Source organism: Stegostoma tigrinum, chromosome 26 (genome assembly GCF_030684315.1).
Source record: "Stegostoma tigrinum isolate sSteTig4 chromosome 26, sSteTig4.hap1, whole genome shotgun sequence".
NCBI classification, from domain to species: Eukaryota; Metazoa; Chordata; class Chondrichthyes; order Orectolobiformes; family Stegostomatidae; genus Stegostoma; species Stegostoma tigrinum.
In genome coordinates, this window is record NC_081379.1 from 14,450,516 (window position 1) to 14,476,151 (window position 25,636).

The window sequence follows — 25,636 nt, forward strand, 5'->3', positions numbered from 1 at the left end:
GTGTGAGGGATGTGTTGCGGGAAATGGGGGAGACGCAGTCAAAAGCGTTCTCGATCACTGTGGGGGGAAAGTTGCGATCCTTGAAGAACGTGGACATCTGGGATGTGCGGGAGTGGAATGCCTCATCCTGGGAGCAGATGCAGCGGAGATAGAGGAATTGGGAATAGGGGATGGAATTTTTGCAGGAGGGTGGGTGGAAGGAGGTGTATTCTGGGTAGCTGTGGGAGTCAGAGATAATGGGAACTGCAGATGCTGGAGAATTCCAAGATAATAAAATGTGAGGCTGGATGAACACAGCAGGCCAAGCAGCATCTCAGGAGCACAATGCTGCTTGGCCTGCTGTGTTCATCCAGCCTCACATTTTATTAGCTGTGGGAGTCAGTGGGCTTGAAATGGACATCAGTTTCTAGCTAGTTATCTGAGATGGAGACTGAGGTCCAGGAAGGTGAGGGATGTGTTGGAGATGGCCCAGGTGAACTTGTATCTGTAGGTTGCAGGAACAGCAACTCATATTCCACTTGGGAACTCTGCAGCCCAATGGTATCAATGTGGATTTCACAAGCTTCAAAATATCCCCTCCCCCCCACTGCATCCCAAAACCAGCCCAGCCTGTCAATACCTCCCTAACCTGTTCTTCCTCCCACCCCAAGCCGCACCTCCATTTCCTACCTACTAACCTCATCCCGCCTCCTTGACCTGTCCATCTTCCCTGGACTGACCTATCCCCTCCCCACCTACACTCTCGTTTCTATCCATCTTCGGTCCGCCTCCCCCTCTCTCCCTATTTATTCCAGAACCCTCTCCCCATCCCCCTCTCTGATGAAGGGTCTAGGCCCGAAACGTCAGCTTTTGTGCTCTTGAGATGCTGTTTGGCCTGTTGTGTTCATCCAGCCTCACACTTTGTTATCACGCTTGTGTTTGACGGCGGGAGTGGGGCGGCTCACGTCTGTGATTGACAGCGGAACTAGGCCGGTTCACGATTGTGATTGACGTCGAAATGGGGCGGTTCACGCCTGTGACTGACAGCGGAATGGAGCGCCTCACGTCTGTGATCGACAGGGGGCGTCGCGCAGTTTACGCCTGTGATTGACGGCGGAATGGGGCGGTTAATGTGAATAGTCGATACAGAAAAGCTGTAACGATCACGAATGACCGTTGGTGGGCGGGTATCAAGCTAGGGAGGAGGGGAAAGGATCTGGACTGTTGCCTGGCGTCACATGATTTCTGACTGAAGGTTGTTTCCAGAAATATTTGTCTCGTTCTTCTTCCACGATCCTGTCCGTATTTTCTTTGTGTCGATGTTACTTTAATTCCCAGTTGATTAGCAGCTGGGAGTGGGTTCGGTCTTCCGTAGGCGCCGCGCGTTGAAGGATCGTGAAGGAACGAGAACTAAATTTTTTTTGTTTGTAACGCAGGTGAAGTGTTTATTTGCCCCTCGCGAAAATGTTGTGTTCGAAAGTCCGTTCACTTTCCAGGGTCTTTGCAGTGGTCACCTCTGGAGTCGGGAGATATTCTGCGGCTGCAGCACTTCCAGCTCCAAACACCCAGCCAGATGTTTACTATGATAAGGTAATAGGACGCAGTTCTGTGCAATAATCATGGACGTTGACTATGTAACTTGATTAAAAATGTATTTGATGAAACTGTACTGAAATGCGAATTATTTATTACCAGACGAAATTGCCCCTTTTAGTAAGGCTTAAATCAGCAATGTAAAGAACTTCGTTAAGTTAACAATACGGCATTTCGCAAGCCTTCTGAACATCTACAAGCCAGAAATCGTGACTAATTTAAGAAAAAACTTTCCACTTCCTGGTGCAGCTCTTGTCTCTTGTACAGATCAAGAATGTACAAGGCAAGATACACTCCTTTAATTGGCATTACATTTGGTATGATAAACATGTGTTCTGCTGCAACCACCATTGACAAAACGTACTGGAACAAATTTTAAATGTGATATCTATAAATATGTAGAACAAGAGTAGTGTGTGTGTTGTAACTTTCAAGTTGCCCAACACCTTGACTTGGAATTATACTATTTCCTCACTGTAACTCTGTTACAATCTTTTGAACTGCCTGCTAAGCAGCAATATACTTTCACCACATTGGAGAGAATTGTAGTGGTCCAAGGCAATTAATGACTTTCTCAAGGAAACTTAGTGAAACAAGGTAACAAATGTTATTCTCACAATTGAAGTATGTAATAATAATTTTAACAATTTCAGTAAGTTGAAGGAAATGGGCAGTGAAAGTTCCTGTAACAGGACTTTTAAAAAAAATTTTCAAATGGCATCCATTTGTGGAAGTCTAACATTAAATTGTGCAATGTTCTTTTCACACAGACTTGATGTACTAACATAAAGCTGCATTTTTTTTATGACTTGATCTTTTCAATCATAGGCAGAATTTTCCAGCCAGAGAGAACACTTGGCCACCACTTTCAGATCCAAATGTGTTCTCTAGTGCAATCCTCAGTAAGGCAGCAGTTAAGAGCCCACCTGTAGAATCACCAACAGAGATGAGTTAAGAGGTAAATTGATTGTGACAAATTTGAGCAATTGGCAGCTTTCACTGTCAGTGAGTGCTGCATTTCTCTTGTGACAGGATCAGGAGAGGTACGGTTGAGAAGCAGGCTGATTTTTTTCAGTTGTATCAATAAAAATTGACCACATGCAGATTGCATTGGTTCAGATGGTTAATTGAATGCATATAGACACTTACTGACACAAGGAAGATGTGAAGTCAGGAGAGAGATTCCTGTAACTTTTTTTGTGAATAAATCCCTTTTAAGTAAGGCCTGGATCTGTTTATTTCCTTCAACTGAGTATCAGGAATATATGAAGTATGGGAGATGTCAGTCCAACAATTGCTCCTAGGAAGGCAAGCCTCTCCAACAGGAGACATCAGACTTGAAATTTTTTTCCTAAGGAAAAGAATGGAGCTCCAATCTTTTGCCTGTGTTGTGGCCTCTTTTAAGTTAGTCATACAGCAAGGAAACAGACCCTTCAATCCAACTCAACCAGACGTTACACAATTTTTAAAAAGTTACCACTCGGATTCTTCTTAACTATTTCCCCTTCACCCTAAACCATGCTCTCCAGTTTTGGACCCATACCCTTTGAGAAAGATCCTGGCTAATCACCCTGTCCAATTCCCTGCAATTCTACAAATCTCCACAAGGCCACTCCTGATGCACCTGGGGTTTTAAAAAGCAGCCCGGATCTCAAACCCTCCAGTCCTGGTAAGTTCCCTGCAAATCTGCTCTGCAGTCTCCCAAGTTTAGCAACATTCTAATAAAAGAAGGGTCACCACAACCACATTCAACACGCCCAAAGTGGCCCCACACATATCCCACACAGTCACTCATATATTTTAATATATTGCAGGATCTGGAAGAAAAATTCAGTCATGAAGTGAATAATTAGAAAAATCTTTCCAGTAATTTTTCTGTGGATCCAAGAGAAATCAATGCTGCATCTTCCTTCACTTCAAATAGTAGAAGTGCCTTTAGCGATGTCCTTTTCAACTGTATTTGTGGATGATTCTTGGGTACTATTTCTACATAATTTTCAATTGTCCACAATAAAAAATCCTTTTATTTTTACTCCTGCTTATCTGTAGTATCTTGGTCATCTTCAAGTCAGTCCCTTTACAAATGTCTGACTTGATCATTTGAGTATTTGTTTTCATTTTCTTAATTAGCGTATGCTGCCTGCTTCATGCAGCCTGTTTCATACATGCAAATTCACATACTGCAAAAACCAGTGTAAGCATATATGATGACACATGCTGTTGACTTTCGGGTGATCTTATTAAAATATTGAATTCTGTTTTCAAGAACTTTGGGACCATGCAGAGGAGAGTAAGCCATGTGTATGGTATCCAGACAACCATTCACTTTTACTTGAGTCCAGAGACAAGGATAAGATGTCATCAAATAAAGCTATCAACTTATTAATTTCAACCTCACTTTCATAGAATGTGGATCAATACTAAATGGATATTACATTGAGCTACACCCAAAGTGAGTTATTGCAATTCCCATTTTTCCCTGAATCTTCTAACCGCAAACGTTTCTATTTCACACCCACTGATTGTTGTCTCATCTCATTCATGATCCCTGGAGAAATTTTACTATCCAAAAGCTATTTACATAATATTTCAAAACAGAAATTAAACATTCCTAGTTGGCTCCAGATGGTAACATATTTTGCTTGGCTGATCTTTTAAGCAGCACTTTTATTTTTCCCCAGAAGTAACTCATTGAATCATGTCTGTCTTCTGCACTGTTGAGGTTGATTTTTGGTTTTCATCACAGATCGTGGAATCCCTACAGGTTGGAAACAGGCCCTTTGGCCCAGTTATTCCACACAGACCTTCAGACATCCGATCCAGACTCATCCCCCTATAATCTACCAAACCTACACATCCCTGAACACTATGGGCAATGCAACATGGCCAATCCACCTAACCTGAACATTTTTGGACTGTGGGAGGACCCAGAGGAGACCCACACAGACAGTTAGCTAAGGGTGGAATCGAACCTGGCTTCCTGGTGCTGTGAGACAGCAGTGCTAACCTCTGAATCACCATGCTGTTTTGGTGTTAAATTAACTTCTTTCTAAAACAAATGTTTTCTTATTTCATGACGTATAGAAAGGACCTACACTGTACTCGTATTAATTCTTGGCAAGAGCAAAAATTGTTTATCCACTTTAAGCTTGACAAGTTTCCCTTTTGAATGCTTGAAAGAAAATTGATTTGAATAGCTGTTTTATCAATTCCAATTTCAAACAATTGTACTTGGGCTTACTTTTAAACGGTCCTATTGATTCAGTGACAGAAGTGCTTAATGTTAGTTTACAATTAACTTGCACATCTTTTCAAGTAAGAATTTGTCTAGAAAAATAACAAATGGTGAGAAACAGCCTGAATGGTTAAACCAAGTCCAAATTTGATGTAGAAATGTTCTTGAACTTTCAAGATTCCTGGAACCCTGCAGTTAGGTACTTATATTGCCTGGAATGTGTTTCTTTTTATCGTTTAAAAAAGAAACAAATCCGTTATTGCTGTGGCTATGAACCCAATGTCTTGGTGTCAAATCATATCTAAACTTATATTTTGTATTCACTTGTTTCTGTACATTTAGTTACAAAAGTTGTATTTTTGGAAGGCAGATTGAGTCGACTTTCCAATTTATCTTGCTCCATCCCTTGGAAAATTCTCAAATCCACATAATTGTCACTTTTAAAACTTTTCTCTGATCAAAAATAAGTGTCAAACTCTTTGAATTTACTTTACAAATAAAATTACTTGTCTTTACTAAGTTTAAATAGTGATTAAAAATTTTATCACTTTGAATTGTTTCTCCTCTTCTTATGACCAAAAGCTTTAAGATAGCAGCTTTGTTTTTAAAAAAAGAACTTTTATGTTTAAAAGTGTGTTTTCAATTGAGTAATTTAAACAGGTAGTCAAGATGTTTTGTGTTTAAAGTTGTGTAACACAAGCTAAGTATTTGCTGAGCAGCCTGCTTATTGTGTAGTGTACTTGGAAGTGCTGGGCTTGCCTTGGTGGGACCACATTTGATTTTTTTTTCCAATTTGTGGGATGTGGACTTGGCTAAATGGTCAGCCAGTCTTTTTTTCCCCATCCCTAATTCTCTTTGAAATATATCAGTCATTTGTGATTTAGCTACATGAACAAAATTAAAAAGGGAGGTTGTGGATTGTGACACTTTGACAATGAAGGAATGATGTTATAATTCAAGTTAGGATGCTGTGTGCTTGCAGAGGCATGGTATTTCAATGCTCTTCTAACCTCTAGATGGTAGAGATCATGTATTTTGAAGGTGCTGTTGAAGGATACTGTGCCACAACTCAACAGTAAGTATCCAATGCAGGTCATGTGTGGAAACAGATGATTTCCAATGAAGGGTTCTAGTGCTTCTCTCTCCTGTGTGACAAGCCTGAATATGTCTCTGTTCAGTGTTCACACTTGCTACTCAGGCAGCCCTAGAGTGTAACAGGCTGAGGTTCCTTGTCTCATTTCTGGTCCAAGGTCTCGAGGACAGTTGTGGAACCCTAATTATCCTCTTGACTAAATGGGTTCATCTGGGGCAATGGCTGATGTGTTTGGAATGGGAGGTTTAATTTGCTAATAATGAAGCTTCACTTCTGCATTGATACCAGGTGATGTGATTTCCCAATGTGTTTTTTTTCCTAACTCTGCAAACATGTACAAACTGTTCTTCAGAATTTGTGGAATTTCATCAAATCATTGCAGGCATTTCTTGGAGTAATGATTGCAAGCAGTGAGTGATGCTTCTGAGTAATGTGATTAGAATAGACAATATAGACAAGAAAAACAGGCACCGTTAGGATTTCAAGAAATTATAAATAGTTCTGTGCATTTTGAAAGTTTGCTAATTTTCAGACTGGTGTGTCCTCCATTATTACTGCCAAAATTCATTCAGCTGCTGTACAACACAAGGTCAGTAGAACTGAAGAATGTGACACAACCTTAGCCTTCCTCTCCGACCATGTTGGCCCAGACAATTATCTTGATACAGATTCAGACTGCTTAATTCTATCCAAATCACTTTTAATTCCTGGAAAAGGCCACAACTTGAAATAAGCTCATGCTATCATCCTCTTATTGATATATATGTGTGTGTGTGTGTGTATATAGTGTATCAATGTTGCAGCACTTCACTATCTGGGACAAACTATCAAGGGCAATCTTTTTGGTAGATATGTTGGAGTAGGATTAACCAGGCAAGATTGATTTGGATATGGCTTGTTGGGCAAATTTTCCAGCCAGTTTTCAGCAAGTCAGAGCTCAGATTTATTCACCTTCAAAGCAACTGTACTGGACTTTTAATAGGCAGAGAAATTGGAAGGCAAATTCAAGGTAGAAGTCTGCTCATAATTCAGAGAAACTATTATTCTTAACTCTCATCATTCCCATTATTGTGACAATGGCTAGTTGGTAGGCTTCCGTTCATGGATAACGGATGAGTCTTCCCCAGACTTCAGTTTTTGACTCAGTTTCAAAATCTTTTGAGATAGATGTATAATTCTGGTTAAAGCAGAAGCTCCTGGCCAGAGACACCCCTTTCAATTGTTTTTCTTTAGAAAAACCTCTCTTCAACAGAGTGAATGAACTCACTGTGGGATTGTACAGAGTTATTGTTCAATCAACAGCCAGGATTTACTAACCATGTAAAAGTAGAGATAGCTATAGTCAGATCACAGCTGGAATACTGTGAACAGTTTTCGACCCCTTGCTGAAGTACAGATGTACTGATATTGAAGGCCCTCCAGAGAAGGTTCGCTAGACTGAAAGCAGATGTGGAGGGATTGTTTTATGAGGCGCGATTAAGTCGGTTAGACCTGTATTGTTTGGAAATTAGAGAAGTGACCTTTCCAAAACAAGATTCTTGGGGTATTTGGTAGATGGGGAAAGGTAGTTTCTTCCTTGCACTACAGTCTAGGACCAAAAGACACGATTGAGGAATAAGGAGTTGCTAATTTAAGACTGAAGAGTATCTTCTAAGTAGTGAATCTGTGGACTTTTTTCACTGAAGAGGACTGTTGATGCTGGGTCATTAAGTATATTCAAAGCTGAGATAGATTGATTTTTAATTCAGTAAGGGCATTGAGGTGAAGACAGGAAAGTGGACTTGTGCATTATGAGATCAGACATGATCTCAGTGAATGATGAAGCACACTTAATGGACCAAATGACCTACTTTGACTCCTGTGTTTTATGGTTTTATAACATCTATATTTGATCTGTATAGTTACAATGTAAAATGATCTTTCTCTTATTTCTTGTTTTTTAAAAACAAACTATGAAGCTCTGTTTGCTCATCCACATTTGAGAGAGTCACTGTGCTCTTAGTATGAATTTTAGGATTTCTTTTCAACTCTCATGCAAATCATTTTAAATTTTACTTTGAATTTCTGCCAAATGTTTCAGAAATTCAGACTTATCTTTGAATGTTAGAGTTCAAGCGATATGGCTGCCTTCACAACTGTACACATTTCAATTCAGTCATATTTCCACTGTAATGTTTTATGAAAAAACACCATGCTTTAATGATACGTGTGTGGTGTTTCGAATGATATACCTAGCTGGGTAAAAATACAGCTTTGTGGAACTAGGGTAAGAATTCTGGATGGTGGTATTGGAGTCAAGAGTTGGATATCATTACTTGCTAACTGCTTTTGATATAACACATCAGTGTTAGCCTCTCAATCTATTTAGTTCTGAAACATATTCAATGACTTTGCCTCTACAGCCTTCTGTGGTAGAGAATTCCAAAGATTCGTTGCCCTCCGAGTGAAGAAATTTCATCACGTCTCAGTCGTAGATGCTATCTCTTGTGCATTCTGAAACTGACACCTCATTCTGGATTCACTGCCCAGGAAGAACATCATCCCTACATTCAGTCTGACCAGCCCTGTCAAACTTCTATACATTTTAATGAGATTCCCTATCATTTTTCTTAACTCAGCTGAATACAAGCCCAGACCACTTGATCTTTTTGTACAACAAACCTGCCATCCCAAGAATCTTTTTAGTGTGCATTTGAACTCGCTCTTTGGCAGGAATATCTTGGTTCCATGCACTAATCCCGGATGTGGTCTCACTCAAAATGCAGTAAGACTTACTCCCGTATGCAAACCTTCTTTCATTAAGGGCTAACACACCTTGACAACTGCTTGCTTTCAAAGCCTGGTGTGCGAGGATCCCCCGGTCTCTTATGCATCAACTTTTTCCAATCTGTCAACATCTTAAAAATATTTATGGTAACAATCATTAAGGTTCTGTGAAAATACATGGACTTGTGATGACAGCCTGTTTGCAAACTAGCTCTTGTGAAAATTAGTCTACTTGGCCTATGGTACTTTCTGAAAATCAATATTTACCTCCCTTAAGCAAGCCTGCGGTCATATTGTGAGAGTCTGTGCCCTACTTTAACAAGCAAAATTTGAACATCCTCATTTTGAAATAGTTTGGGTGGGGAAGGGCCTGTGTGAGGCTGTAGTTAGTGTTCTCTTTCCTGACCCCAGCTAAGTGAGAATGACTCTTTATCCCTCGCATCCGTTTTATTCTGGTCTTGGTCTGTGCAATGGCCTTGGATCATTCATTGGCACCCTTCTATTCCATAGATATGTGGAATGCAACAATTAATCAATAACTTCATGGCAAAGGAGCCTCTAATTGTCAGCAGTCACATAATTGAATTCCAAGCTCCAGTCGAAAGGCACGTATAAGCTAGTGTTCCTAAACCTAAAATAAAGGTAACTGTGCAGATTTGAAGACAGAATTGACTAAAGTTAACTGGGGTAAAATGTAAGCCAATAGAATTTCAGTTGCAGATGTTTCTAAGGAGATAATTTAGACTTAGCAAAGGTTTACATCAATGAGAAAGAGAAGCTTTGAGAAGGATGTATCATCATCTGGGGCTAAACAAGGAAGTTAAAGATAATAAATTTAAAGAAACAGTTAAAAATCTGTAAGGATCAGGGGATTAGACAGTCTCTAAGATCGAGCAAAGATGCAGAAAATACAGCACGAGAGAAAGCTAGCTATCTCAACAGTTTTTACAATCTAGAGCACGAGGGGAATAGCCTTTATGGGGAGAGGATCAATAATTCAATTGGCATGAGAAAATTCCTCACTCGGTCTTCAGAATTATCTACTTTGGCATTGCAAATGCTGCACTGTTGACTATTCAAATAACAATAAAACTATTATATAAAGTAAAAAGAATGAAGATAAAATAGACTATTATACAACAAACTTAAGTATGAAATGATGAAATGTGATCCCATTAAACTCAAATGTTCCTTTACAAATCCCAAAACACATGATTTGTAAGCACACTTCATATGACACCAACACATCAGAAAATCCCTCTTCTGTAACATCTTGATGGGTTAACTTCAATTCAACTGCCTCTGCAAAATCTGACAAATTCTTCCTGGAGCTATCATAGAAGGCTTAAGTGTTCTCCACGTCAAATAACCTGTTTAGGGGTTTTATGCAAGCGCTTTTGTTCTGGGTCTATAATGACCTCCTTACTCTATGTTCTGCCTTTCTCAGGGGCAATATTTATTATGAAACCTTCTGCAGAACAACTCAAAACCAACAATGGTCGGTTTCTCTAAACTGTGGACACTTCCCCTTTTTGTGCAGAAGTTGTAGACTCTTTATCTCTGGGTCCAAGTCCCTCTTGCTCCAAAAATGTATTGTGACATGCCTGCAAAAGAACAAGTATAGAAATCTCAGCCTCAGCACATTTAGTTATAGGCTGTAAACAAAAAGCTTTAGTTCTGAAAACTAGCTGCCTCAAACCATTTTGAAAGTAAATAATCATGGCTACAGAAATAGAAGTTAATGATCAACTCATTCTCACTCAGGAAGACTTATGTCACTACTTCAAAAATGAAAATCCAAATTTAATACAGACAACACTAAACAAAAACCTCTGACTCTGATGGAAACTTTGCAGTCTACCCAATCTAGTTAAGTGCATGATTGGAAGAACTAATGGGAAAAGGAGGGAATATTCATGTAGCCATTCTGTGGTGCTAGAGCCTAGTATGTGAATGAAAAGACTATGCTAAAGCACTTGCAATCGTCATCAACCAAAAATGCCAAGTGGTGAAAATTTTACCTCTGCCTCTTTCTGAGATCCACACTTCTAGGATGCTAGTCTTTAAATTGTTTTGATTCACTCTTGAGTATGGTGGATATGGCAAAATGTTGTGGATTCTAACAGTGGGCTGAAGACTTTGTAGAACATAGAACATAGAACAGTACAGCACAGAACAGGCCCTTCAGCCCACAATGTTGTGCCGACCATTGATCCTCATGTATGCACCCTCAAATTTCTGTGACCATATACATGTCCAGCAGTCTCTTAAATGACCCCAATGACCTTGCTTCCACAACTTCTGCTGGCAACGCATTCCATGCTCCCACAACTCTCTGCGTAAAGAACCTGCCTCTGACATCCCCTCTATACTTTCCTCCAAACAGCTTAAAACTATGACCCCTCGTGCTAGCCATTTCTGCCCTGGGAAATAGTCTCTGGCTATCAACTCTATCTATGCCTCTCATTATCTTGTATACCTCAATTAGGTCCCCTCTCCTCCTCCTTTTCTCCAATGAAAAGAGACCGAGCTCAGTCAACCTCTCTTCATAAGATAAGCCCTCCAGTCCAGGCAGCATCCTGGTAAACCTCCTCTGAACCATCTCCAAAGCATCCACATCTTTCCTATAATAGGGCGCCCAGAACTGGATGCAGTATTCCAAGTGCGGTCTAACCAAAGTTTTATAGAGCTGCAACAAGATGTCACGACTCTTAAACTCAATCCCCCTGTTAATGAAAGCCAAAACACCATATGCTTTCTTAACAACCCTGTCCACTTGGGTGGCCATTTTAAGGGATCTATGTATCGGCACACCAAGATCCCTCTGTTCCTCCACGCTGCCAAGAATCCTATCCTTAATCCTGTACTCAGCTTTCAAATTCGACCTTCCAAAATGCATCACCTCGCATTTATCCAGGTTGAACTCCATCTGCCACCTCTCAGCCCATCTCTGCATCCTGTCAATGTCCCGCTGCAGCCTACAACAGCCCTCTACACTGTCAACGACACCTCCGACCTTTGTGTCGTCTGCAAACTTGCTGACCCATCCTTCAATCCCCTCGTCCAAGTCATTAATAAAAATTACAAACAGTAGAGGCCCAAGGACAGAGCCCTGTGGAAATCCACTCACCACTGACTTCCAGGCAGAATATTTTCCTTCTACTACCACTCGCTGTCTTCTGTTGGCCAGCCAATTCTGTATCCAAGCAGCTAAGTTCCCCTGTATCCCATTCCTCCTGACCTTCTGAATGAGCCTACCATGGGGAACCTTATCAAATGCCTTACTGATGTGCCTTACTTTGTGCTCCAGAACTGATGAAGCTGTCACTTTTTATGGCACTATTTTGCCTGTTTGTTTTTTTTTGGTAGAGCTTGTAAGGCAGAGGTACTGAGCTGTCTCTTTTTCTTTCATTTTTTTAAAAAAAAGTAAACAATTGAGGTCTTGGGGCTGTTTTTTAAAGTTGGAACAATGGAAGCAGATCGGGTGTAGCCACCTCTCTGACCAGCTTTTCTAGTTTCTGGTTTTTTTTTTAGATTTAGTTTTAAGCAGAAGCCATTGGGGCCTTCAATGAATGTCTCCTGCCTATTACACTCTGAGTCTCCCCTAGATATTTTTTTCCTTGATTGGTGAACTGCATGTGAGAAACTGTGGGTCTGGATTTGCCTTTTTGCCTTATGGAATGTTACTATATTGGAACAGTTAATTAGTAATAGTTACTGTATCTATTATTTGGTTGAGTATCCACCTGACAAAAGTATAAAATTGCCCAAGTATTTTCAGTGCATAAAACTGAATTCATTAACTCCACTACCAGCAGCATTTACTTACCAATAAGCCACTTACTCCTGATTTCTCGATTCTTCTTGGACTATACACCTCCCAATCCTATCACACATGGTTCAACATGGGTAAAGATTTCAAATCTGGGGATGCATTAAGTGTGACATCAAGGAGCTGTAATAACATTGTCGGTGGAAATCAAAAAAAAGTTTTGCTGATTTGAACCCAATCTGACAGAGGAAGTTGGCTTTGGTTGTTGATTGCTAATCGTTGCAACTACACTTTATTTTCTGAACAGGGTTTTTTGGCAGTGTCCTAACTCGGATGTCTTTGGCTTCTTTAATGACCACGCTGTCATGAAATTAAATGTAGAAATATTCTCTGCGCAGGATTCAGCTTAGTTTCAAACTCCTCTGAAGCAACCCATGTCTGGATGATATGAGACCAGGACAGCATTTAAACTTTGGATTCTTACATGGCAAATAACCTTCACCCCCCAAAAAAGTGCCAGGAGTTCGCAATCTCCAATGAGACAGATCCGACAGTTTCACATTTTTCTTTGCGTCATAGTTGACCAGAAATTAAACACTACCAGGCACATAAATACAATGATTTTAAAGCAGGCCAGAATCTGGCTATTCACTAGTGAATAACTTGCTTCCTTGCCAAAGGTGCAAATAAGAAGTGTGTTGAATTACTCCCATTGAGTGCATTTCCAACAATATTCAATTCCACATCATCCAGGGCAAAGATACTTTATTGATGACCCATCTCCTGCTGTAAACGTTCAGCCTGTGTGTAGGGAGTGAATGTACTGCTGTGTGTACCATCTCAACAATGGTGAAAATTATTCAAATATTCCTGCTATTTAGGACTATAATCCCAAGCACACGGGAATAGTATCACTTCTGAAATAATCACAAAGATACTTATATGTTTCCAAGACTCATTGCTGCTTCATCGCAGAGTCAAAATTGTAGAATGTCTCTGGAGTGTACCTGCATTAGCACATGCTGAAGGACAATTTGCAATGGTGCATAAATTTTTAAAAATGACCTGAGTACCATAGGATACAATCATTACCAAATTTTAAGTATTTGAATAAACAAATAACTACATGACCCAACTTATTTCTAAATTTACGCCTTTTTGACATGACTTATTTTCACTTTGTCTTCAAACACATCCGATGCCAGGTCAGTTGCTTAAAGGTCAAAAAATTTGGGTCAAAATCCCTGCCTCAGTTTGGTGCGAGTAATGTTATTTGAATTCTACAGTGATCGTTGTCTGCTTTCTCAATTGCTAATAAAAGAAATCCTGAGAAATTAATGTCCTATCCTCAACGCAAGGTGATTTATGTATGTATGTATGTATTTATTTATTGCAGATCTTTATCAACAATGAATGGCATGATGCTGTCAGTAAGAAAACATTCCCAACCATTAACCCTTCCACAGGGGAAATCATCTGCCAGGTTGCCAGGGGCGACCAGGTAATTTGAGTAGCCGGTCAGTTGTCTATTTCTCATAATTTTCTGCCCTTTCACCAGAGCCAGCTGTTTCCTTTATCTTGACTCTGCATAATAAATTTAAGTATGGACAGATTTATGGAAAATGAATCAGGTGTTGATTGTAAATAGGGATAACATTGCAGAAACAATATCTCTCAAATGCTTTGAATTATACTGCCAATTTGTTCAAAAGTAAGCCCTTTTGAGGGTCTGATGAATAAAGGTACCTTACTGCCTTGTGACTGGAGGTTGAGTAGTTTAAGCGTCTAATTGTTAGAAGAATAAGAGGTAACATTAGAAGCATACAAGGTTCTTGAAGGACTTGACAGGGTAGATGTGGAAAGATTGTTTCCCCCTTTTGGGAGAGTCTAGAACCACAGAATAAGAGATCCTACGTTCAAAATGCAGGTTAGGAGGAATTCCTTTTGAGGATAGTGAATCTGTGGAATTCTTTACCCCACAGTGGGTGTTAAGGCTGGGTTGTTAAGTATATTCAGGGCTGAGATAGATACTTTTAATCAATAAGGGAATTGAACATTATGGGGAAAACACAGGGAAGTGGAGTTGAGGATCATCAGAGCCATGATCTCATTGAATGGCAGAGCACACATGATCGGCCAAATGGCCTATTTCTGCTCCTATGACTTGTCCAGTGGTCTAAGAGAGAATATTTGAAGCAGGTCTTGATAACATTCAAAATCACAAGGATTAGCATAGAATTGCAATTTCTTGTCACGTGTTTTTACAAAGTCAGTAAAGTTTTCAAAGTCACCGTACCTCGGTGCCTAAATCTCAGTTCAAATAACAACTCCTGGGTTTGGGATACACTGGAAAACTAGCCAAGACAAGATCTCCATGCCTGGACTAGACGTCTATCCTGGGCAGTTGGAAGTTGCAGAAGCCTGAGCGAAAGAAGGAAAAACTGTTTCTAGTTACGAAAGGACACTTAAGGTAGTAGGCAGAGGTGACAGTGGAGAGAAGAAAAAAATGCTATTTGTAATTTGAAATGTATTGCTTGGCAAACTGTCATAAGATTTCAATTTCCTGAATGGAATTGAGTAAATAAGCAAAGTGGAATGGGAGTGCTTGGATGCATCTTTCAATGAGATGTAAGCACAAAGGACCATGTGGCCTATTTCTGTTCCGTGAAGTGTGTTGAAGGGTGGGAAAAGTGTTCGTTTAGATTGAAAATGGCTTAAACTGCGTTGTCTAGTGCCAGTAAAGATATTTTAAAGTTTCTTTCAATTTCCTGTACCTGATAGTCGGTTCAATGTTTATATTTCCTCAAACACTGTCAAATGCTTGCTTTCTCCCTGTATGTTGGCTTATGTTTGGTATTCTGTCTGTCCACAGGATGATGTGAATAAAGCAGTGAAGGCAGCAAAAGAAGCATTTAGGTTTGGATCTCCATGGCGATTAATGGATGCATCACAAAGAGGGGTCCTTATAAACCGTTTAGCTGATCTCATTGAGCGTGATCGAGCATATTTGGCAGTAAGTTCTCCTTGTGTTTTGTTGCACTTGGCAGTCTGTTTTACTTTGCAAAACATTACAGCAAGAACAAAAGTTTTGTAACTGTCAAGCACTCCCAAATTCTGTCCTAACATTCCTTGGATTTAATATTTCCTGTTTATTTTAACTTGGTTTGTCAACATGAGCAGGGCACTTCAAATTGAATACGAACACGTCCCTAACAATAACACCTGCCCTTCAGCATCGTAGTTAGCTATGATTACAGATGTATTGGGACGGGGTTCAAACAATTTGGTCAATTTATAGCTATCTACGAGAAAAGGATAAATCTCATTGTCGAATCTACAGTGATTTCCCCACAATCCACTGCAGCGAGATCCTGGTCGTCTTCCTCCTGGTCCTGAAGAATTTGTCCTGGTAACCCAGCATTGGTTCCAAACATGTGGGGGCACTGAAGGCATGGCCTTTATGGTTAGGCAAATCTAGGAAAAACGTTGGAAGCAAAATTCAGAATTATTTCTTGCCTTTATCAACCTGACCGAGGTGTTTGATTCTTTTAAATTGTGAAGATTTATGGATTGTTCTCCAGTGCTTTGGTTGCTCATAGGACAATAGCAAACTTCAATAACTGCCTGCATGACAAAAATAACTTTTGCTGTCCTCAGTGAAAGATCTGAAACTGACACCTTGTACATCCAGACTGCAGTCAAGCAAGGCTGGGTGATCACCCCCATATTGCTCACCTACTCGAGCATAGTCATTCCCGTCATTCAAAATGAAATGCCATCCAGTACCCACTGTAGTCTAGATGGCAAGTTTTTTTTTAACCTTAGCTACTTTCAGCAAAAACAAAGCTCATTACCATGAACATCAATGACCGTAATGTTGTAGGGGACCTACACATGATGACTTGCCACCTCCCAGGAGATTTAGAATGCTGAACCTTTACAACATGTTTTACATGACATTTGGCTTGTCCTCAAATGTCACCGAGACAAAGGTCTTCATCCACTTTCCCCCTGCATTCCAACCCATCTCACCCTCCCCCACAACTTTTGGGTAGAAGGGTGACTATGGAGTAAATGCAGTTTCCCATAAAAATGTCAGCACCTTTTTCCAAGAGGTTACCGCCAATGAAGAAGTCCAACATAAAGTCAACTGTCCTGGCAATGCTGCCTTCACTGGTAACAATGTGCCTTTGACACCAGGTCAGAAGTCAGACAGCACATTAAATTCCAAGATAACAAAGTGTGGAGCTGGATGAACACAGCAGGCCAAGCAGCGTCTCAGGAGCACAAAAGCTGACGTTTCGGGCCTAGACCCTTCATCAGAGGGACTGATGAAGGGTCTAGGCCCAAAACGTCAGCTTTTGTGCTCCTGAGATGCTGCTTGGCCTGCTGTGTTCATCCAGCTCCACACTTTGTTATCTTGGATTCTCCAGCATCTGCAGTTCCCGCATCTGCAGTTCCCATTATCACTAGCACATAAATTCCAACAGGTTTATTTGAAATCAGGCTTTCAAAAGTGTAGTCCCTTTGTCAAGTGACTAACCTGGTGTTATAGATAGAACATAGAACAATACAGCACAGTACAGGCCCTTCGGCCCACGATGTTGTGCCAAACTTTTCCCCTGAGCCTTAGGTCTATCTAACCTCCACCCCTACCTTATACAAGCATCCATATGCCTATCTAATAGCTGCTTAAATGCCCCTAATGAGGCTGACTCCACTGCCCTCTGCTGGCATTGCATTCCACGCCCCTACCACTCAGAGTAAAGAACCTACCTCTGACATCTCACCTATATCTATCTCCATTCACTCTAACGTTATGGCCCCTCATAATAACTGCCTCCACCCTAGGAACTAGTCTCTGGCTGTCCACTCTATCTATACCTCTGATCATTTTGTACACCTCTATCAAGTCACCTCGCATCCTTCGTTATTCTAAAGAAAAAAGCCCTAGCGTGCTCAAACTTTTCCACGTAAGACCATCTCTCCATTCCAGGCAACATCCTGGTAAATCGCCTCTGCACTTTTTCCAACGCTGCCATATCTTTCTTGTAATGAGGTGACCAGAGTTGGACACACTACTCCAGATGTGGCCAAACCAGGGTTTTGTATAGTTGGAGCATAACTTCACGGCTCTTGAACTCAATCCCTCTATTAATGAAAGCTAACACATCATATGCCTTCTTAACAACTCAGTCCACCTGGGTGGCAGCTTTCAGGGAACTGTGGATATGAGCCCTAAGATCCATCTGCTCCTCCACACTGCCAAGAATCTTTTCGTTAACCCTGTATTCTGCTTTCAAGTTTGTCTTTCCAAAATAAATCACCTCACACTTTTCTGGGTTAAACTCCATCTGCCAGTTCTCGGCCTGGCTCTGCATCCTATCAATGTCCCTTTTTTAACTGAGAACAGTCCTCCGCACTATCCACTACTCGACCCACCTTCATATTGTCCACAAATGTACTAATCCACCCTTCCGTTCCTCCATCCAAATAATTTAGAAAAAGCACAAATAGAAGAGGACCCAGATGAGATCCTTGTGGTACACCACTCCTAACTGAGCGCCATGTTGAATATTTTCCATTTGCTACCACCCTTTTTCTTCTAAGGGTCAGCCAATTTTGAATCCAATCTGCCATGTTTCCCTCTATCCCATGCCTCTTTACCTTCAGCATGAGCCTATCATGGGGAACCTTATCAAATGCCTTACTTAAATCCATGTGTACCACATCCACTTCATCCATGTGCTTCGTCACCTCTACGAAGAATTCAGTAAGGTTTGTGAGGCATGATCTACCCCTCAAATCCGTGCTGACAATCACTAATCAAACTGTGCCTATTCAGGTGATCATAAATCCTATCTCTGAGCCCTTTCCAATAATTTTCCCAGCACCGAAGTAAGGCTAACTGGCCTGTAATTTCTGGGGTTATCCCCCATTCCTTTTGAGCAAGGGAATGAAGTTTGCCACTCTCCAGTCTTCCAGCACTATACCTATGGACAGTGAAGACGAAAAAATCATTGCCAAAGGTGCTGCCATCTTTTCAGTTGCTTACCATAGAAACCTTGGATAAATCCCATCGGTCCCGGGGTACTTGTCTGTCTTCAAGTTCCTCTAAATACCTAGTACATCTTCCTTACTAACATGGACTTCTTTTAGCCTACCAGCCCGTTTCACACTGTCCTCCCCTACAACTAGGTCCCTCTCAGTTGTGAATGCCAAAGAAGAATATTCATTAAGGACTCCTCCTATCTCTTTAGGCTCTGTGCACAAGTTCCCTTTTTCAATCCTTGATCAGCCCTACCCTGTCTTTGGCCGTTCTCTTATTCCTCCACGTATGTGTAAAAAGCCTTGGGGTTTTCCTTGATCCTGTCTGCCAAGGTTTTCTCATGTCCCCGATAGCTCTCCTAAGCCCCTTCTTCAGCTCCTTCCTGGCTAATTTGTATCCCTCTAGAGCCTTTTCCAATCCTTGTTTCATAAACTTTTATAGAAGCATCCTTCTTCCTCTTAACTAGTTTGACCTCCCTTGAGAACCAAGGCTCCCTCACTTGACTGCATATTCCCTGCCCACTAGGGAGAAACATATTGAGCACGCGCAGTATGCGTTCCTTAAACAAACTTCACATTTCTATTTGTGCTCCTCCCTGATCTCCACATTACTATAGTACTCTTCCCTGACTTCTGACCTTGTTGACCCCAGTCCAACACTGGCACTGCCACATCTTTGACAACAGGAATTTTGGAGTTCAAGGAGGGTCCTGATGTGCAAGGCTGTGGTGTTGACTACCCTCCTGCACTACAGCAAAACTTGGATCATCTGGAAACATCACATTAAGATTCTTGAAAGCGCTGCTAGTGGCAGCTTTTGTAAAATTTTGCGAGCCAACTCGACGACTGGATCAAGGCAAGCATCCTTTGTGAAGTTGTATCTACTAGCATAAAAATGCTGCTCTGAAAAAGCCAACTCGTGCACGGATGGATGCCCAAAAACCAGCTTCCTGGGCAGCTTCCCTTCTCCCAGTTCTCCATTACTCAAAAGGTAGCCAAAGTGTAAACATATATTCAAAACTGCCCAAAAGCACAGAGGCATTAACACTGCTGTCTGACTACAAAGGTGAAACCTGCTAATGCTTGGCATAGTGTTTTCTGATCCATCAAGGCACAAGCAGCTTCAAGGCTCAGTGTCTCAACTATGAGTTGGAACACCAGTGGCAGAAGAAGGAAGCCAATCTGAGGATGTAAATTTTCCCCACTATGATGTGGCTTCCCTGAAGGGGATTCTAAAATTGAGCACTTCAGTCTTTTGATCGCTCATCCAGTTTGCCACATACCTGCGTTCTTTGGCTTATTGGATGCTAGAAATTTGAAAGAAAAAAAACAAATTGCTGGAGAAATGTAGCCGGTCTGGTAGCATCTATGGAGAGAAAGCAGAGATAACATTTTGTGTCCAATGACCCTTCTTCAGAACACTTAATGCCACACATCATTTTTGATTCCAAGGGACCATCGATGACAAGAAACACCTGATTAAGAGGTAGAAGTAGGAGCTTTTAGTGATGGAATAGATGTACAGTGGAAGTTTATCTGCATCAGTTAAGATGACAAGATTATAAACAGTCTAGTTGAACCTTAGACAACGATGAAGTAATTGGATAGAGTTAAAAGATCGGAGGCCAAAGGCATTGGCTTTGACTTCCATAATATGTATTGTGAAACAATTCTTCTCTTTAAGGATTCTGTATGTCTAATAACAAAGCAAATTGAAGATGCTAGGGAATGAATGGCTATTGTGGGTGTCATCAGTATAAATGTGGAACAGAAGTATTTTTTATGATGTCACTAAGACAGATTGGATTGGGCGAGGATCGATCCTTGGGGGCTTCTAGAACCAATGATATTTAAGCAAAACGAACTTGTTCTAATTGCTAAGTTGAAGTTTCTGTTAGGGTACCATAAATTTCAGCATTCATGCAGTCCAATGCAGTGATCCAGAAATTTTTTTTTTCTTGCTGTTGTGGCGGTATAGCTGTTAATTAGAAATGTGCTGGCCAGCCTTGGTCAGACAGGAGGTCACATATGGAAGGAGGTGATGTGTGGGAGGGTACCTCTGATCAATTAATCACGTTATTGTAATATAATTTTATTTTGCAGTCATTGGAGACGTTGGACAATGGAAAACCATACCACACAGCCTACATGGCAGACCTAAATTTGGTTATCAAATGTCTCAGGTATGCATTATTTACATACTCTCTTCAGTTCCTTTTGTTAAGAGTTTATGTAATAGTACTGTCTTACTATGGAAAGATTAGTATTTTCCATATCAGTGCTCTCTTTTAACTTGGTAAGTAATTGATTTTTAAGTGGTTCACTTGCTTTTTGCAGATCAGTAATGTTCTGTTTCCTGCTAAGTTTTCTGCCAAGAATTCTTTCTAAATCTGTTCAAATTATTTTTGAATTATTGGATGGAACGTTTTATCAAGAATCAAGATCAGGACCAAATGTGGGTCCCAACCCTGATGTCACTGTGTCTTGCTCATCTGCTCTATTCATCTGTTCTGTCTTCTGGACTCAGCTTATTAAGTTGCCTTCAAGGAGGCATGTTCAATTTTGGTGTTTGTAAGTGGCGTCTGCAGGTGAGAGGAGTTATTGGAATGCCTGAGGCTGGGGAAAGTGGAGTATCGTGAGCGCCTTAACATAAAGATCTGATTCCCTTCTCTAGCAAGATCAAGGTTTGAAGCCTATCTAGTATATGACCAACAGGCAATTTTCAAAAATTTCCTGCCTCCAAAGTTGACCTACTGGATTTTCACCAGTGGCTTCTAAAGTTGAATGAATGTTCTAATAAATGCTGTCTTTGTATTTAAGATCATATTTATAAATGAGTAAAAATGTATAAAATGTTGCTGTATCACAAGCCATTGCTGATAATTATATGTGTATTTGAAGGTTATGATATGCTATTTGTATATTGAAGTTTAGCCTGGAAAAGAGAAACTGTTTCAAATTTGAAACATCGTTAGATGAGCATTGGGAGTCTGAATAGATTACATTCTGTTCCATATTTGCAACAAGTATACCTTAAGCTTGAATGTAATGAGGATTTTGCTTGGGAAGTTAGTCATTAATGTTGCATTGGTGAATTTTTTTTCACCACTTTCACCGGTGGCTGAAGGGTCAGTAATCAGTGGGACAGATTTAAAGTGATCAAAAGAAGGGCAAAATAAGGAAATGTCTTTTAAACGACAGGTTAGCGGGAGTCTGTTTTTAATCGATTTATTGATTGAATTCTTCACGTCTTACAATATTGATACTTGATCAGTTGTACAGATTCTTGAAAGTACTCTTTTAAGCAAATAAATTCCGTTTAAGAAATTTTTTAATAAAGAAGTGGTAACATATTCTTTGTTTCTGAACCACACAAAGACCCGAAGAGGAAGAGAGTATTTAACCAATGCAGAGTTAATAAAAACCCAACTTAAACTGAGCTGTTTTTCAAACAAAATTGTAGAAACAGACTCAGTGGCTCAGTGAGTTTGTCCCTAGTGAGTAAATCATAAAAACCATCAGAATCTCAGATTCTGCCCACAGTCTGACTGGATTAATCATTTTCAGTGGGAATAACGGAGAGGATGCCAGAATAAACCTAGAGAGTGGAAACTGAATAATTTGCCCTTCTTAATTGACCTCAAGAACTTGACACCAGATGTACTATGCTCCCTGTCTAGTCTCTTGTAACCTCTAGTAGCTAATCTTTTGTTTTAGTAAGAAGATCTTACATGTGGCGTTTTAAATGTACAATTCCCTTTATTAGTTGGGAGTTGGTTTATTTCTTCTGGCTATGCTACTTTCATTGCATTGTTTTCCAAGGGTGGCAGGTGGGTGAGGGGTGGGTGCGGCTGTGGAGATGGGGGTGCAAGGAGGGGACAAACTGCAAGATGGGGTTGAAGGGAGAAGGCAGTTGCGAAGAGGGATTCTTTTAAAACAATCAATGAAGTATTCAGATGCAGTCGGTTCTGCTAGGACATGTGTTCCAACAACACAAATTGGCTGTAACACCACTAATGAACAGGAGAATACTATTTCTAAAACGTGAACTTGTCAGCTGTAACAATTCTGTTATTGCATGGAGGAGTATGTGTCAACATCATAATTGTTTGGTGAGCTTCGTCCCGACCACATGCAGAGTTGATGCTGAAAGAGTCCCTGCACTGGCATCACATGGTCATCTTGCATATGGAAGTGAACGCCATCAAGAACTTGGGTTTCTATGAAGCATATGCTCCTGGCTTTAAGGTGGCAGAGGATTATATGATTGTGCTGCTGGGTGCCTCTTGCTAGTGGAGATTTTAAGCCTGTGGTGCTGTACCACTCTGTCAACCTACAAGCCTTGAACAGGTACCGTTAAGTCTTCTCTAGGTGTCTACTTTTAGGTCAAGCGAAAGAGTTAGATGATAGGGCAAATCTTTTCTGACTCTCAATATTTTGGAAGATGTATTTGGGAAGTATTACAGGAAGACAAACAAATTTGGATTTCAAGATTCTCCTCATCCTGGATAATGTGCTAAGCTATCCTCCCATCTTTTGAGCTTTCTGAGAACATCAAAGTGCTATTTCTATCCCCATACAGAATCTCTCTCTCCTTCAACCCTTGGACCAGGGTGCAATAGCAGCTTTTAAAGCTTATTATTTAAGATGCACATTTAAGAGGCTGATTTCAGCCACCGCGGGGAGTAGGGTCAGTGTTCTTCAGTTTTGGAAGAGCTTTGACATCAAGAGTGCAATTGATGTTATTGGGGAGGTCCTGTGGTGATGTCAGTGAAGAATCCTTGCATGCAGTTTGATGGAAGTTTCTCCCAGATTTTTTTTCAAGATTCTGAGGGCTTTGATCTGTCAGAGGAGCTTCCAAGAATCAAAGAACATGGTGTTGACTTTTGCAAAGCAAATTGGATTTAAATAAGTGGAGAGTGAGAATGTTAAAGAGCTGCTGGAGTCCCATTTGTGAAGACCTTTATACAACTGATCTACAACAACTTGTCACTGAGGGGAAAGTGGAATCTAGAGAAGAGGTAATCATCCAAAATGCAGCCCAACAAGAGCTTTCCATTTCTGTTTTGTCCTCTATCTTGAGGGAAACTGAGAAACAGTTGCAGCCCTTCGAGGACATTGATTACAATGCAGAACACAGCAGGGTAGCAATTCATGGAATAAGATCTTATTTGGCACCCCCTATAAACAGCTATGAATACCATTAACAACATAGAAACCTCAATCTCCTTCCCCATCGAGTAATTTTGACATTTTTCAATATAAGGTGTTAAAGTTACTTCTGTTTCACTTTTAAATATGAATAAGGCATATTTATTCAAACTGTACAGTCCTTTTGTGGTAGGTATTTTGTGTGATTTTTGAGTAGCTGTTTTTGTTGGTCTATCCCTAACCCTGCTTTTCCTATAGGCCCCATTATTTCTATAAATGTGATTTTTCTATGACACTGTTGTGCAGAAATGCAACTATCACATTATACCAGAACTGACTGTAACTGGGAAGCGGAAAATTTTGAAATCGTTCATGCTAACGAGTGCCCTAAACTAGAGGTTTAACATTAAACCATAAGGCTGCATAAGCTCAAGAAAATGTCAATGCTATCGGAATGAATACTGAATTTAAATGTGCGACACAGGAGAAAGGATGATAACCTATGGCTAGAATGATCTAGTTTTGTGTATGAGGGATATTAGTGCATTATCTGGCTATACCCAGTCTGTGGAAAAATATGTTGAGCTGATAGTTCTGTGTGTAAGATGTTACTTTGAATGAAACTCTTGACATTTTTTGTGACATTTTATCTGCCATGGTGTCCAGGAAATTTAATGCTTTTCGTGTGTGGGGCTTTCAACTTAATGGAGGGTTGATTTGATTTATTGAGATATTGATGAATTCTTCTAATTCTGCTTCTGTGTGAATTCAAAGACTGCCTATGTGAACACATAGGCAATGTTAGTACATAAATACATCACTGAAATAAATGAGCAGTGAGAATGACAAAGGAGCCCTCATGTGGGGAAAAAAATTGTCTCCTGCATTGGAAGCATAGACAATCCCACTTAAATCACTTATCTGAGGCCACTATAGCTGAATCTGCTTGTGATCTGACTTCTTGGTAAACTGGAATCTATTTAGTCCAGTGCAACGATTGGTGCTTGCCCACAGGTGACTGGTGCCTGTCATGTACTGATTCTGCCTGTATTCTCTGAAATGCATGCAAGCTCAATATCTGAGATGGTAGCTGCAACTGTGAAATAATTGAAGATGGTGTTTCTTCATTCTCCTGTTGATGTTCCTGGTCAGATACCTGGGTATCTGGAAGGGAAAGGGTGTGATTCATGGAAAGTAAAAGTCAACGAACCAGCTCCTGTGAACAAATGAAGATAAGGTTACATGGAACAATCCCTCTTCCGCACCTACACTGGCCCTAAACCCCACCTCTTCCTCCATTACATTGGTGACACCTCGTACTCTCACGAGGAGCTCAAACAGTTCATCCACTTCACCACCACCACCACCTTCCACCCCAACCTTATGTTCACCCGGACCATCTCTAACACTTCCTTCACCTTCCTGGACCCCTCTGTCTCCATCTGCGACAACCACCAAGAAACCAATATCCATTTCGAGCGCACTGACTCCTGCAGCTACCTAGAATAACCACCTACCATCCACCTTCCTGCAAAAATGCCATTCCCTATTCCCAATTCCTTCCTTCACCTCTGCCGCACCTGCTCCCAGAATGAGACATTCCACTCCCTTCAATCTCAGATGTCTTCATTTTTTTAAGGACTGCAACTTTCCCACCCAGTGCGCCGCCGCGCGCACACGCGCACGCACACACACAGGCTGCCCTGCGCAGGGGTCGGGAACGCCCTGACCATGTCTCCTGCATTCCCCACACACACTGTCCCCACGATAACAACCAAAAGAGAATTCCCCCTCATCCTTGCATGCCACCCCACCAACCTCCGGATCCAATGCATCATCCTCCAACACTTCTGCCATCTGCAATCCAACCTCACCACCAAAGACGTTTTTCCCTCCCCACCCTTGTCTGCTTTCTGGAGGGACTACTGTCTCTGTGATGCCCTTGTCCACTCCACACTCCTCTCCAGCCCCACCACACACGGCACTTTTCCCTTCAACC

The 25,636-nt window shown here is 40.9% G+C and overlaps 1 protein-coding gene across 1 annotated transcript in view; it reads left to right on the top strand.

Annotated features, from left to right (window-relative positions):
* The first annotated feature begins 1,110 nt into the window (after nt 1-1,110).
* Nucleotides 1,111-25,636, top strand: part of LOC125464083 (aldehyde dehydrogenase, mitochondrial-like) — a 50,652-nt gene continuing 26,126 nt past the window's right edge. The window contains exons 1-5 of the mRNA XM_048556117.2: nt 1,111-1,234; nt 1,416-1,569; nt 13,835-13,939; nt 15,311-15,451; nt 20,590-20,669. Coding sequence (XP_048412074.1) covers nt 1,444-1,569; nt 13,835-13,939; nt 15,311-15,451; nt 20,590-20,669 — 452 coding nt within the window. The 5' untranslated portion in view covers nt 1,111-1,234; nt 1,416-1,443. The remainder of the gene's footprint in view (nt 1,235-1,415; nt 1,570-13,834; nt 13,940-15,310; nt 15,452-20,589; nt 20,670-25,636) is intronic.